Raw genomic sequence first — 15,967 nt, forward strand, 5'->3', positions numbered from 1 at the left:
GTTGAGTACTTGTTCAAGATTAGAAAAGATGAATATTGAAGTTGTAGAGATCCCACATGTCAGTGAAGGGAAAGAAAAAAGCCCTTTTTTCTATATAGACAATAGGGAATGTATGTTATTATCTGGGGACTGTGTTTAATATAAAATAAAATGTATGTGGGATGATGGCAAAAGGCTGTAGATGGAAAAAGGTTGATGGGAAAAAGGTAGATGGGAAAAGGTTGATCTTGAGATCAGTGAAAAAGTACCAGCTCCAGAGTGGGTCTGTCAGGGCCACTTGATGGCCCCCCAATTACCACAGCATACCTGGTTCATTGAGCACTTGCAGGAGATGCTATTGACACATTGGGGAATCCCCAGATTCACAAGCATGGCTTGAGCATGTAATTCCCTTCTCGAGATGGGTCTGTGGTGACAGGTGGAGAACCCTGAAGCTTTGTTGAAAGGCCACAGCTGGGCTGCTGGGCCGCTGGACAGGCTCACGTACCAGCTCCTAAGTGCTCTTCCTGCCTGCTTAAGTGAGAATCATGTCTTAGCAAGATTAGAAACTACTACACAGCATGGCCCACAGTATGCCTCAGGTTTGCTTGGGAAAGTCAGAATTGAGAATTAACTCTACAAATGCCAGGTACATCAATTGCATGTGTTATTTTAAATGTCCAGAGTAGTGTATTTGTTAATGGTGAGTTCTTTTGTAAAACAATGAAATATCCCCTAAATTTAGATTTTTTTCCCATAGGATTTGCTTAAAGTAGGGATATGCCTGTATACAGAAAGGGACAAAATTAGCTTTTGAGCTGACAATATTTTCTTCCCAAAGAGTGCTTGAAATGGTTAATATTTCTGTTTTTTTCCTCTGTGTGAAGGCTACAGCTATGAGCGTGTGGATGGTTCTGTGAGAGGAGAAGAGAGACACTTGGCCATTAAGCACTTTGGACAGCAGCCCATTTTTATTTTTCTGCTGAGTACAAGGGCAGGTAGGCCACACAGGCATTGACAAAAGCAGACAAATAGGAGAATTGAGGTAGTTGATATAAGTTTATCAAGGCACTGGGCTTCTAGCATGATGTTATTTTCTGTCCAACCAATCTGAGCTGTCATCTCATCAAAGAAGTAAGGCTGAAACCTGAGGTTGTTGGAAATAATTCTGATCTGCTTTGAGCATTGACCTGGGATTGTCCTGTTACTTTGTGATACATTTTATTTCACATTGACTAGAGGCAGCTCTTTTTTCGAGCCATGAGTTTGGGAAATGAGATAACAACCTGTCTGCTAGTTATCCCTTCTCCATAAGGAGCTCTGGAATAGTGTTGTAAAAGCTTAATAAAAATCCAGTTTTTAAGAAATTGCGATTATAATGAAATTGTCTGTTCTTGGAGTTATTTATAACTTTATGACTTAGGTCATGAATATTATATATGACATTTGTAGTTCAGTTGTTACAGAGGGCTTTCGTATACTCCTAAATCATTTGAAATGAGTCCTTAGAGATGAAATTCTTATATCATGGAGCAAGCAGACCTTAAATTAGTTTGGAACTCAAAAAATCTTAGTTTTACTATCTTATTTTTTATAGACCTAAATCTTGATGGAATAGATGCAGGGACATTAAATGGATGTGTGTCCTCTATTGAAGAGAGGTTAATGTCTTTATAAAAAGAGAGTTCAGTCTAATTTAGAAAGCATTTATTAAATTCTTGATATTATAATGGTATACAAAAGAAAGGTTGATATAATTCTTGACCATAAGATGATTGTTTCATCTGTTTATGTCTCATCTCTGTATTACAGTGATCTAGAGACTGTGCTCCAAATCTCAGCCATATATTCATGCTATCAGTTGTCTTAGGGATAATCTTAGGAGAAACTGGAAGGATCAGGGCAAATGCATCTTAGGTGTTGGGAAAACAGCTCTATTTATGCTTTACTGATTTCATCACCTTCATATTCAGTGTAGCATTATTTTTGAAATGTCTAAAATTAGGAAGCAAGAAATCTCTGCTTTTCAATTTACCTTGGAGAACTCAGAATCAGTCAAAACAGGGTAATCTTTTAGGTGCCAAAGCAGTCCTAGACATGAGATTTTTTCCAAACACTAACTGTCATGTTTGCTATCACTTTTTAGCTGTAGATTTTCAGTATTACCATTTAACAGATTTCCCTCCAACTTTCAAATATTTCTGTGACTGAGTCATATTGCCACCAGGTGGCAGTAATAGCTCATGAACATGTCCCAAGCGGGCATGGATATAGCTTATTTATAAAATACCACCCTTTAATGAAGAGCTGAACTTAAGCAACATTAACCCAAGAAGAAGAAGGTAATTGTTTTTTTATGGCATACACTTCAATGAAATAAGTGCCTAGAGGACATTATGGTATAGTGGGTAAAAGCATAGGCCCTGGAGCCAGACCATGTGGAACTGAATCCAGGCCTTTTCACTTTCTAACTGTGCAATCTTTGATAAGTCCCTTAACCTCTCTGTGCTTGCATTTCACCATTTATAAAAAAACTATTCTTAGGTTTGTTTGATGATTAGAGGAGTCAACAATGTAAAGTGCTTAGAACAGTGCCTGGTAAGTAGTGAGCACAGCACAAAGAGGAGCTAGCATTATTAAAAGGCATAATTCAGTATCTCCCAGTAATCAGTCTTTATTATTTCTTTATTCCGACTTTAATTTCATATGAAGGCTTTAATTAGAATGTTCCTGCCTGACTTGTCTTGAGATGCAGCTTGGAGTCAGTAGCTTGCCTCAAAAGTTAGTCCCTAATTCAGGCTCTTGGAACAAGCTTTTCAGTCATGCTTGTTTCAGCAATGAGCCATAGCAACCCTGGCAAGAGGGAGTCCCTTTTGTACTTGTTTCCACATTAATCAAAGAGAAGGATGTAATGTGCCTTCATGGTTTTCTTAATTAATTCTCATAGTCCAAGGAGCCTCCTTAGCTCTTTTCCTATAGTGCTGAAGAAAGACCAAAGGACTGTCCCACGGAGTGTTCATGTCCTGAAGTTGATTTGTTACCTTCTCTTTGATTAATGTGGTAACAAGTGCAGGAAAGATGACTCAAGTTTTGTCCAGTCAGAGGGAGGTAGTTTCCCGCTCCACTTGGGAGTATAAATGTCATCCCCTCATCTCAGGGATCTTGCTACCTAGTTGTAACTTGCAGTGGATGTTAAGAGCTCTGAGCAGCACCTACAGCAGAATATCTCTTGTATGTACAGCTCGGAAAGAGCATGTATCTTTTGTACAGACTATTGTAAACATACCAGTCAATATTTTTAAACAGAACAGATTTAGAATGACTAACTTGAATATCCCCTTCTGCTGCTTACCCCTGCTTTCCTCATTCTGTTGCTTTCCATAATTAAATTTTCCCAGGTCAGGCAATGTGAGTTCGGGTTTTACTTTTAACCACCAAAAGGTTCTGGAAGTGGGGGTGGGAGCATCAATTTGAAGGTTGAAGCCAGTTGTTCTGACTGATCTCGATTTGTCAGTCTGACCACTGTAGCCACGTCTTTGTTTTCTAGTTTCCAGTCTACACGCTGCTTATCACATTACTTTTTGCATCGTTTTCAGGTGGAGTTGGCATGAACTTAACAGCAGCAGATACCGTTATTTTTGTTGACAGTGATTTTAATCCTCAGAATGACTTGCAAGCAGCTGCCAGGGCTCACCGAATTGGCCAGAACAAGTGAGAGATTTAAGCGTCAGCACTTGTCTACATCCTTGGCTCCTCAGTAGCTCTGGGTGAGGGAGGGAAGGAGGAAGGTGAAGAGCACAGTCCTGGTGACAGTCTGGGATGGGAGAACAAGAGACCACTAGGTTTTCGCCCAGCTTTGGGGTTGAATCCGAGAGCAGTGCTGGGCAGGGTACTCATTCCAGACTTGCTTTGTTAAAAAGAACAAAATCAAATGGTGAAACGACTAAAAGAAACCTTTAGAAGTTATTTGATTCATCCTTCTGAGTGGATATCTGACTCACTTAAAAAATGAAGTTAAGGGCTTGTGGAGCTATGCTAACAAGATAGGTCTTACCCTTTGACCTGAGAATAATTTAGATCTACCAGAGGTTTTCCTCTGCCACGGATAAGGAATCCCACTACAGCCACATCATCATTCCTTCCTTGACTCTTTTGGAAAGGTTTAGTGAGAACTGTGTGAGGCCAAATGTGTCTAACGAATGCTTAGGTCCACATGCTACAATCCCCTGTTAGATATACTCTGAACATGGCATTTTGGGTTTGCTTCCTTTTATGTGAACTGACCTTGCATACTTTTGCCATCTTTGCAAACCCTGCTAGGATACTCCTCTCCTTTGACTTCTGTACAGGTCTGTTAAAGTTATTCGGCTGATTGGCCGAGACACTGTGGAAGAAATAGTCTATAGGAAAGCAGCCTCCAAACTGCAGCTCACCAGCAGGATCACAGGAGGAGGCCGTGTTACTCTGGGAGCTCAGAAACCTGTGGGCGATGCTGACCTCCAGGTATGAGACATTCTTCACTTAAGAGGAGTCATGATTTCTGATCAGTACTCTCTGTGGTTGCCAAAGTAAGTGAAAAAAACTAACATTAATCACCCTCTCTCCCCAACTACACATTTGTTTCCTGGCTGAACATATCTACAATAGTATCTATTACATGCAAGCAAGGAGCATATTAAAATTAATATGATATATAGAGGCAGCAGAATATAGAATAACAGGGATGGGCTTTGGGTCCCTCTGAATTGATGCATGTCACTTACTGGCTGAGTAGCCTTGAGCAGATTGTCTTAGCCTCTTGGGTCAATTCTCTCTGCATTCCTAAAAATGAGGATGCCGCAAGTTTGCTTCAGAGAGCTGTTAAAGAGAATTAGATAAAATAAGAAACTCGGCGTAATAAATGATGATCAATCCCATGCCTCTGTCCCTACCCCAGACCCTTTGATCAGTGATCATACTCAGAGGAGGGTAAAAAAAGTTGGGAATTCAAAATTATGTCATAGGAAAAATGGATAAGAGAGCAGAGTTAATTGCTTGAAGAAGGGAATATTGGATAGGAAACAAATGCTGGCTTGGCAGATTTTAGAGAAAGGTGGGGAGGAGGACTTAAAGTTATTCTGTAGTGGCTCTTGGGTTAAATTTAGAACCCATATAATATATCCCAGTTTCTTCCATTTTGCCTCAGGATCATATTCACCCAAAACAGTTGGAGAGAATATTTCAGATAGTGTTTAGTATGCAGAAAGCACCCAGTAAATGTTCACCACCTCTACCTCTCTCTGTGTTCTGCTGTGTTCTCCCTACAGGGTCAGGAACTGTTCTCCTCTTTCAAGACACCAGGATCCTGTACCCTTTAGATTTAACAGACCATGACCACATGTGTTTTTTGCTGGGTTATTTTTATTTTACAAAAATAAACCAACCTGCTTTCTTCTGGGACAAAGAGCATCGGGGCTGTTACCTTTGTTTCTGGCAACCATAACTCATACAGTCTGGATGGGTGGGGAAGATACAAACCAGCCGTTGGAGCCAGAGTGTAACCTGGTAACCCTGAGCCTGGCAGGAAGTCTGACAGCCCTCTCAAGCAGCCAGTGGTCTGTGTCCTGCTGGTATTTAGCTCACAGAGTAGACCACCTAGAGATAATTTGCCTCGTCTAAAAGGACAAGATACAAAATAGGAGCCATTTGTGAATCCACCATAGTCCAGAATCAGTGCTTGAGGGAGGTACAAAGCTGGCAGGAAGCTAAAGCTAGGAAATGATCTGAACTTTTTGGGTGGTTCCTGCAGCCCTAGGGAATAGACTAAGGATATTTTGTAGAAAGGGAAGAGAAGCAGGGTAATGCGGTGCCCAAGGAATATCCAAGAAAATTTGAACTGAGAAATGGCCTAGCAATCAGGCATTGTTAATGGTCTTTGCAAAGGTGATTTCCATAGAGCATGGGATAGGAAACCAAATTACTCTAGAAAAGAAGTCAGTAATGGCAAAGGCTCCTATAGCCTTCTCTTTCCCAGAAGTTTGTCAGTGAGAGAGGTGGGAAAATAGCTGACTGGGTCTCTGACTTTTCATGTAGATGCTGGGAATGCCTGTGAAAAAGATTCTGTGAGAAGTACTATAGATAATGCAGGCAATTAGTTAGTCTTCAAAAAAACCTGGAGGCTAGTAGAATTCGTGCCTCATATCGAAAATTACTGAGTATCATAATTCTTCCAAGTGATAAAGATACCTCAAGACAAATGCTGGACATAGAAGCCACAGGGCATAAATCTACAAAGAAGTAAAAAGCTAACCTTTTCAAACAATATTGCTTCTCTCCCACTTATCAACTTTATATTTCCCTGTATGGCCCCGGAAGATGACTGGTTAGCCAGAAGTGGGTAAGATTTCTCAAGGGAGGAGCAACCTAAGACAGGCACAGTCGCAGGGGGGCCATCAGGAGAGAAATTGGGGATCAACAGAGGGGAGGCTTAGAACCTCACTCCCCCTGTTTTGAGAGAAATCTTCCGCATCCGTGGATATTTTGTTGCCCTGATAATCTACATTTGCCCTCTTACAGCACTAAATTATGTTTTCTACCTTTATCTTGCATCTACCTACCACTTCAGCATTTTATTAAAAATAATAATAATAAGGGAGAAATGTGGGATTCACATATAAATCAAGTATAAAAACCAAACGAATAATCATATCTGACTTGATTGTTTATAGTTCATAATGCGTGATCAAAACTGAAAGTTTCTGTGATATGACTGCCCTTGCACTGTTCCCCATGTAAGAACTTATTCACTATGTAAGAACTTGTTCACCATGTAAGAACTTGTTCGTTATGCTTCAGAAGATTGGAGACTGTTGAGAAATAGGCTTGGGGTTGATTAATGACTGTGCATTGAGTCCCCTATACAGAATTTTATTGTTGTTAACAACCATTTGATCAATAAATATGAGAGATGCTCTCTCAAAAAAAAAAAAAACCTACAGAATGAGAAAAACTATTTCCCAGTCATATACCTGCTAAGTTTTCAGATTATATAAAGAACTCTTTCAACTCAACAGAAACGCCCCAATTAAAAACTGGGTGATGGATTTGAATAGATATTTCTCCAGGGAAGATATGCAAATAGACAATATTCACTTGAAAATATGTTCAACACCATTAGCCATTAGGGAACTGCAAGTCAAAACTGCAGTGAGATTCCACTTCACATTCACTGGGATGGCTGTAATCAAAAAGATGGAAAATAACAAATGTTGGTAAGGATGTGGAGGAATTGGAACCCTTGTGCATTGCTGGTGGGAATATGAAATGGCACAGCTGCTGTGGAAGACCATGTGGTGGGGCCTCAAAAAAATTAAACAGAATTACCATGAGACCCAGTAATTCCACTCCTAGGTATAGACCCAGAATAACCGGGAACAGGTATTTAAGTAAATGTACATGCATGTTCAGAGCACCACTATTCACAGTAGCCAAAAGGTGGAAACAACCCCAGTGTCTATCAACAGAAGAATGGATAATTGTAATGCATACATACAACAGAATATTACTTGGCCGTTAAAAAGGAGTGGAGGACTAATACATACTGCAATGTAGATGAACCTCAAAAACATTACACTAAGTGAATGCAGACACAGAAAATCATTCCACTTTTGTGAAATATCCATAATTTGTGAATCTATTGAGACAGAAAGCAGATTAGTAGTTGCCAGGACTGGGAGTTGGGGAAGGATTGGGGGAGTGGGGAGTGATTGGCTAATGGGCACAGGGTTATATTCTGGGTTGATGCAAAAGTACTAAATGCCACTGAATAGTGCACTTTGAAGTGTTGAATTACATGTTATATGGATTTCACAGAAGTTTTATGAAAACTAAAAAAATAATAATTAAAAATACTAAAAAGTAAAAAAAAACAAACCCAGAGGCTAATCACTTTTTTGCTTTGTTTTGGAGAATTGTCAAAGTCAACATCTCTGATCACTATTTATCACCTCTCTGCTTACCCACGGCCCTGTTGGTGTCATCTGTCATGGGGAGAGAGTGACGGCTGCCTGTCAGGGAAGGGTTGTGCCACTTAGCAAATCACTGAGATCCCAATGTTTGTTTTCATGATAACTAACTAGACATTTTTGTTTCTCCATTCAAGTTGAGTGAGATACTCAAATTCGGTTTGGATAAACTGCTTTCCTCTGAGGGGAGCACTATAGATGAAATAGACCTGGAGTCTATCCTGGGAGAAACAAAAGATGGCCAGTGGATCTCCGATGCCTTGCCTACAGCAGAAGCGGGAAGCAGAGAGCAAGAGGAAGGCAGTAAGTTGGGGGTGAGACCAGAGCAAATGGCACAGCCACTCCAAGTGAGAATGTGAGAGTCAAGTCTCCCTGGGAAGTCCTGGGTACTTGCTCTCTGGGACATCTTTTTCCTTCCCTGCCTGATTCCCATCTTGGACACACTGTTTCAAACTTACTTGTCTGGTTATTCCCTTGTAGCCAAAGTTTGAACCAGATTGATGATATTAATGCTATGGTAGTATCAATCTCAAGGACTCTAATTTGCACCCTTCCTCCCCTTATTGTAAGCATCTTCCTTGTTTATTTGTGAATTTATGGTGCTCTCCATTCTTTTTTTGAATAGTAGAACTATGTGACTTTTAAATTATAGATAACACTGGTTGAGCATTTATTCTGTGCTCAATCAAAAGTGTATATACTGTGTCATGCATTTTATACCTATTTTTTCATTTACTCTTCACAATACCCCATGAAGTATAGGTACCATTTAAATTTTTTAGTGAAGCAGTGTATGTAAATCATGAAGTGATTTTGTCTTTCTCAAAATTTTTTTTTTCTGAATTTGGTCATTATTTCTTTTTTGTCTACTTGTGTTTTGAATATTTGAATTTCTTATTTGAAGGTTTTTTTTCACATGGCAGCTTTGTAAAGATGTTCCCTGATCTCTTGCGGTATTTTGAAATTACCGTATTTTCCTGTCCCAGCAGCAGTGGGGAGTCAGTGTGGACTGGAATGGGAGGTTTGGGAGTATTACTAGGCTTCTTTATTCAAGATGAGAGTACCTTATGCCCCCGATACAGAGACATGCAGTTTCCTTACTAGATGGTGCCCCTTGCTTGGTTTCCATCACTTGCTTGCTTCTTTCCCTCTGCCCCAGAACTGCCAGGGGCTGTCTCTTCCCTGCAGAGGCAGTGCCTCCCCAAACTGAAGGCTGCATGAACTTGCTAGTCCCTTCCTTAAAATTCTTTAGCAGACACTGCTCTGAGCTGCTAGGTCTCAGATCTGTCCTCATTATTTTCCCATTTGGGGTATAACCTCCTTTTGGGGAGATAAACTTTATCTGACCCTGCTAGGATCCCGCTGCCCTCTCCTCCTCCTGTGCAGTCTGTGCCCACTCTGGAGTGGGCTTCGGGAGCTGACTCAGCTGGTTTTCGGATGGTCACTTCCCTCATAGTTTGCAAATTGAAGCCTATGATGTTCTGTGATTCCTAGTTTTGTAGTGACATGGATTGCGGGTAGATTTTTTATCCTTGTTGATTTGTATTGTTTTATAGGATATATGGAGAAATTGGAATTTAGGCAGCTGGCATTCTACAGGACTGTGTTCTTTGTTTTTTCTTGTATTTTATCTTAAAAACTTTTAATACTAGTATTCCATTTTTTCTTCAAGTATTCTTTCTTATTCCTTGCTTGCCTCAGTTGTATCCTATTCTCATGTCAGGGATATAATATTCTCTCTGAGGACATTTATTATAGCTTTTAGAAAGTATTCTAGGGAGGATATTTATTACATCTTTTTAAAGAACATTCTTCTGTCCCCTGCATTGTCTCTCTTTTCCTCCAATTGCTGCTGCTGTTTTCAGAATTTGCTTTGGAATCTCTTGTTCTTGTTAGTAGTTTTCCTGGAATACTTGGTGTCCTCTGGCTATTTGATCACATGTACTGGGGAGGTGACAAAGGCCTGGGTAGGTATATGGACTCTTGGTTTTTATTACTGGCTGGTGAGCCAGCTTGTGCATTGAGGGGGCTTTGCCAGATGTCTTGTATTTAAAGTCTTTTCACTGGACAAAATCAGTTTCTCCACAGGTGAGTCCTTTAATATCCTTCTTGGAAGGGGTGAGGTAGGAGTTGGAATAAACCTATTTGTTCAAACTGAAGAGATGCAGCTCTCTGGGGGCCCGTGACACCCCTGTTGGTGTACAGAGTTTCACTGTGTGCCCGCACTCTTGTCCTTGTAAGTCTGAAGCTTTTGGAGGGTTGAAAATGGTCTCTAGTCTCTAGTCCCTTGACTAGGCATCTGTATTTTTATTTTACTGGTCTTCTTAATCTTATAATTGTCCAGCCACTTTCCCAAGAGTTACTGAACTTTTCATTCACTGTTGCCTCATATATTTCCTTAAAATCTCTTTACTGGCAATTAGTGGTTTTAGGTGGGAGAAGAAATAGATGTATGTGGCCCTGTTTTTAAGTTCTGACTACCTTAAATTCCAACTACCCTAAATACTGAAGCTTGGACACATTTCTGAACTCATTTAGATTAATTTCAGCCTATTTTTCTAATACTTAATAGAACAACATAAAATTTCAGTGTTTTCCAGGAAGATAATTATATTTCTCAGTCCACTGCCAAAAAAAGATTTACAAGTTGTATTAAATTTTGGAATTTTGTCTTTGATCAATGAATATAGGTTCAGTCTATGGCTGATGGTTCCACTGGCAGGATGAAGATGAGGATCTAGGCCTGTGGCCTCCAATCTTGTCTTGGCTGCAGAGTGAAAACATGGAACACTATTGAAAATAATATAAATGAGTGTAAGAGCCTGTAATTAAAGCAGCCCTAATAAAAAATAAGTAAAAAACAGGGTTGCTTTATCTTGAATGCCAGGGCTTTTTAAAAAGCGTGTTTGTAAGTTTGAGAATTCCATGCAATATGAATGTACATATGTTGATCGTATTTGACACTTCGCAGCTCTGTTTTTTTCTTCCACTTGTTGATAGAGCACCTCACTGAAAGCCCCCTGCTGATTTAATTAGCAAATGCCAATTAGAATTACAGCTGGTTGGATTTGGGTACAAGTGTGAAGCAGTTGATCTCTTGAGAATGAAAATGTTTTGCTTTCATACTCTCTAGAGAAAACATAGCTGATTTCATAATGCTGTGAAAATACATTCTTTGGTAACATATGCTATTAACTCTGCTTCCCTCTAGAATCATTCTCTCACCACTTTGTCAGTTGCTAGTCTTGGCTTGTCATGACTTCTCCTTATCACTGATTCATGATCTTTGAAGATCACCCAATCTCTTTGAGCCTTTGTGTCCTTATCTGTAAAATGGTGCTGTTAATGTCTGTTTTACTCTTTTAAACAGTTGCAAAGATCAAATGTGATAATAGATGTGAAAGTGCTCTGATAGCATAAAGTGCTCTTTAAGATTATACTGTGGTCATTATTGTTATTACTATAATTATTTTTTGCTGGCCTATAATCTCTTCATCCTTCTGTAGACACAGTAGTATACTAAAAAAAGAGCACACTGGCCTTTGAGTCAGAAAACCCTGGCACCTGCATTTATTAGCAGTGAGAATTAGGGAGTTCCTTAGTCTTTATCTGAGCTTCAGTTTTCCCTTTCTTAAGGGGTTAGTTTTACCAGGATTGTAGTAAAGCTCACGAGGATGCTTCATGGTATCTGTAAAGAATATTGTAAATCCAAGGCATTACTTTTGTGATTCTTCATTTTCTTATAGATTTGCCACTTGCTCCTTTAATATTACAGAAAAGGAGGAAAGAGTTCACTATTTAAAAGTGTGTTCAGAATAAAAAAGTATGCCTCAGTTGTCTTTTATTAGGTGATCTTAATGTAATATTTATTGCTGAGGAATATTGTGGAATAAATGAGTGATGAGTGATCCGATATTCTATAGGGTGCAAGTATCCAGCAGAGACTTGCAGACTAACTGGAAATGGGCCAGAGGGCTTCACCTATGCTCTCTCCTTTGAAAGGTAGATGTGTGAGGTTCCCATGTGGATTCCAAACCCATCAGTATCACTGGGATGAGAAACACAATGCCTTCATCACAAGCTAATCTTAGCCCATTTAGAATACAGTATTCTCCTGTTCTCCCTGGTTATTGCTTTGTATAGAATTAATCCATTTTTCTTTAGTATCTGACATTTTCTCTTTTTATCTTTTATGTTCTTAGAAAATCATATGTACTTATTTGAAGGTAAAGATTATTCTAAGGAGCCTAGTAAAGAAGACAGAGAATCATTTAAGCAACTGGCAAATCTTCAGAAAACCCTTTTGGAGAGAACTGGTCAAGAGGGCCGGTTACTCCGAAATAAAATCAGTGTAAGAACCATTAATTTATGTAAAACAAATTCTTCCAACTCTCATCCTAAGAGAACAAAAAATGCTGGGAGTGATTTATTAAGAAATAAGTATTTATTGAAATGTGAGTATAACTAATTGTCTCCTAGTATAAAAACTGTGTAAGAAGTTGGTGTAAAAAACATTACAAGGAAAGTGTCTTTTACCATTTAATTCCAGTGAAACCAACCCTGTCCACTTAAGCCACTCCTGAAGGGATCTCCGTGTTACACCAAAAAACCATACCCTGTTGCTGCTAATCACAACCCTATGTCTAACAGAGGAAGGCAGTCATAAACAATATATATAATGTTCACACTATTTGGTGCTTAAAATATGTGCTCATTAAATGCTAGCTGTCATTAAGATAATCATGTTGAAATATTCTATTTAAGAAAGAATTATATACATTGTAGTATGATTTTTGTTAAACTTAAAGTGGTATCCACCTTTAATTAAAAAGTTACTTTTCTAAAATAACTTACTCCTAATGAAATTAATCAAAATGATATATTGTTGTAATAACCATGCCAGTGCTTTGGTTGAGTTTAAAGCACAATATGGTGGTCACCATGCCTGTGAGATACGTGATATGAGCAGTAAATTGATGTGTCTTGCCACTGTTTCCCACCACATAAGGTAGCATGAAAGTGTTAAGCATATTGCTTCCATACAGAGTATTTTAGGGATGAGTGAATCTCATGAATGAATAGGCAGTCCCCAGCCTTTCTGGGTAAGGTTCGTGTTCTTCCTGCAGGTTCTCATCCCTGGTATGGTTGGAGGGCCTACCAAAAGGAAGCGGATTTTGAGCCCAGAAGAGCTGGAGGATAGAAGGAAGGAAAGAGAAGCAGCGGCAGCCAAGAGAAAGAGAGTAATAGAGGAGAAGAAGAGAAAGAAGGAAGAAGTGGAGCATAGGAGAAAGTATGGGTGTATTATTTAATTTTATTATTAGTTAAGCTGAGGGTCATAATTGGTAAAGGAATCACTGTTGTATAGCAAGCCCACAGTTTAACATCATTTTAAAATTGAAGAAAACTTGTATAAAGCTGGTAGTTCCTACTAGTAATAGAGTAATTTTTTAAAGATTAAACTTTAACCTTAAAGTTAGTTTACTTAACATTTATTCTACTTAAGTGAGTGCCTAAGGCAGAGAAGATACATTCAGTGGAAGCAAGAAAATTCTAAGGTTTTATTATAGCTGCTGAGCCGGTAGCTTTTAGTCGTGTCCTTAAAGACAGAGGTGTTTGGTGGCTGCTTGTTACTGAAGTTCAGTCAGGAGGCCGTTAGGGTAATTGGTAAGACTTGTTTATTCATAAATAGGCAGAAAATCTTGATGAGGGTGTTTCTAATTGCATTTCTGTTTGTGAATAGCAATACAGAATGTGCTCCCAGGGAAATTGTGATAGGCCCAGTTAATTTCCTTTTCTCTCTGGCTTGTTGAAGGATGGCCTGGTGGGAGTCCCACAATTACCAGTCCTTCTGCCTGCCTTCTGAGGAGAGAAAACCAGACGGCCTGGAGGGGGGTGAAGATGAGAGCTCTGCCCAACTAGAGTATGAAGACCCGGACTTGACCTCCATCAAGTATGTGAGTGGCGATGTCACCCACCCGCAGGCCGGGTCAGAGGATGCTGTCATCGTGCACTGCGTAGGTAGGAGAAGTGGCACAGGCCTGGAGTGGGTGCCTCCATCTTCATGGTGCCGAGAACTGGGGAGGATGAGGCAGAACCCTGACCTACAGGTCCCTGATGTTCTCAGTTCAGTCTCATGTGGTAAAAAAATGTGTGAATTTTAGATTTGACTCTTGCCTCTCTTGTTTACCTGGTTGAGTAACCCAAGTTCCCTGGACCTCAGCTTCCTTATCCATTTAAAGGATAATATCTACCCTGTTCTCTGCACGGGTTTTTAAGAGGGTGAAAGGGGGAAACATCTATAAGACAAATGAATCCCTTGAGAGAAAGCAAAATTCCAGTCATGTTCTCCCCCTTACCACCTCTGTACTTTAAACTTTCTTTCTCTTTCCCCATATAGCCACATTAAGCATTGTTCATACTTCTGTGTCTCAGATAGGTTGCCCCTGAGTGCTTCATATAAAACACACCCCATCTCCACACCTGTTATTCTCTATCTTTTTTCCCTACCTTATTTTACTTTATCACACATATCCCTGCCTGACAGTGTGTACTTTTGTACCTCCAGGGGGAAAATATGTTCCCAGCCCAGGGCAAATAACCTTTGAAGCCAAAATCAGTCAAAGGGAGAAATAAAGTAGGAGAAGCCTGTTTATTGATTACAAGCAGCTGTTCACTTCTGCCCCATCCCCCCACCGACCCCCGTGTCTCTCTGCGACCCTGCTGCAAAAAGGGACCCCACCAAACCTCTCCAGTGCAGATATAACCTCCCTTCCCCGACCCTTTTAGTCACCTATTGATATGGGGATGGACTACTTCTCTCCACCCCTTGGAAACACCTACTGATATGGAGATGCACTAAGGCCAGGCAAGAGTTTCTGGAAATAATGCAATTTTACCCATAACTTGTTTGACTCTTATTGCACTAGGAAATTAGCTTCATGGGAGTAGGGATTTTTTTTAGTCCACTGTTATAACCCTAGTGCATAGAATAATGCCTGACATATAATACATGCTAACAAATATTTGTGGTATGATTGATGAATGAATGACTATAAACAGAAGATACTAAGCAGCTATGTGAGTGCTAATTTGAATAAGTCATTTAACTTTTCCTCTTTGTTACCTATAAAATGGGAGTTTTGTGTTATTGTATTACCAATACTTCAACTCTGTGTGTTGTTATATCTACTCTCTATTCTCAATCATCTCCCAGGAAGTACAGAAGTGCCACAGTGATTTTGCTTTCTGAACACTAATTTTTTTAATGCTTCCCTGTTATGATGACAGGTGTATTCTAGAAAACCTAAACATATTTGAGAAGCCCAACCTATGATATTCCTAGGAGATTAGATTTTTTTTTTTTTTTGTAGATAATTATTTTTATTGAAGGGTAGTTGACACACAGTATTACATTACATTAGTTTCAGGTGTACAACATAGTGATTCAACATTTATATACATGACAATTCTAGGTACCAGCTATCACCATACCAAGCTGTTACAATATCTTGACTATATTCCTTATGCTATACATTACATCCCAGTTACTTATTTATTTTACCATTGGAAGTGTGTATTTTTTTTTTTTTTTTTTTTTGTGAGGGCATCTCTCACATTTATTGATCAAATGGTTGTTAACAACAATAAAATTCTGATAGGGGAGTCAATGCTCAATGCACAATCATTAATCCACCCCAAGCCTAATTTTCATCAGTCTCCAATCTTCTGAGGCATAACAAACAAGTTCTTACATGGAGAACAAATTCTTACATAGTGAATAAGTTACATGGTGAACAGTACAAGGGCAGTCATCACAGAAACTTTCGGTTTTGCTCATGCATTATGAACTATAAACAGTTCAAATATGAATACTCATTTGATTTTTTTTTTTTTTAGATAATTATTTTTTATTGAAGGGTAGTTGACGCACAGTATTACATTACATTAGTTTCAAGTGTACAACACAGTGATAAAACATTTATATA

General features: G+C 39.2%; 1 protein-coding gene across 3 annotated transcripts in view; it reads left to right on the plus strand.

Moving 5' to 3' along the window:
- Positions 1 to 15,967, plus strand: part of CHD1L (chromodomain helicase DNA binding protein 1 like) — a 77,180-nt gene that overhangs the window by 39,011 nt on the left and 22,202 nt on the right. For all 3 annotated transcript variants that reach the window (XR_008997109.1, XM_057500626.1, XM_057500627.1), the window contains exons 12-18: positions 867 to 977; positions 3,576 to 3,690; positions 4,329 to 4,482; positions 8,120 to 8,285; positions 12,185 to 12,333; positions 13,109 to 13,272; positions 13,795 to 14,000. Coding sequence is in view for 2 of the 3 variants with exons in the window: in XM_057500626.1 (XP_057356609.1) it covers positions 867 to 977; positions 3,576 to 3,690; positions 4,329 to 4,482; positions 8,120 to 8,285; positions 12,185 to 12,333; positions 13,109 to 13,272; positions 13,795 to 14,000 (1,065 nt within the window). In the remaining variant the exon portion in view is untranslated. The remainder of the gene's footprint in view (positions 1 to 866; positions 978 to 3,575; positions 3,691 to 4,328; positions 4,483 to 8,119; positions 8,286 to 12,184; positions 12,334 to 13,108; positions 13,273 to 13,794; positions 14,001 to 15,967) is intronic.

Source organism: Manis pentadactyla, chromosome 4 (assembly GCF_030020395.1).
Source record: "Manis pentadactyla isolate mManPen7 chromosome 4, mManPen7.hap1, whole genome shotgun sequence".
In the NCBI taxonomy this organism is placed as follows: Eukaryota; Metazoa; Chordata; class Mammalia; order Pholidota; family Manidae; genus Manis; species Manis pentadactyla.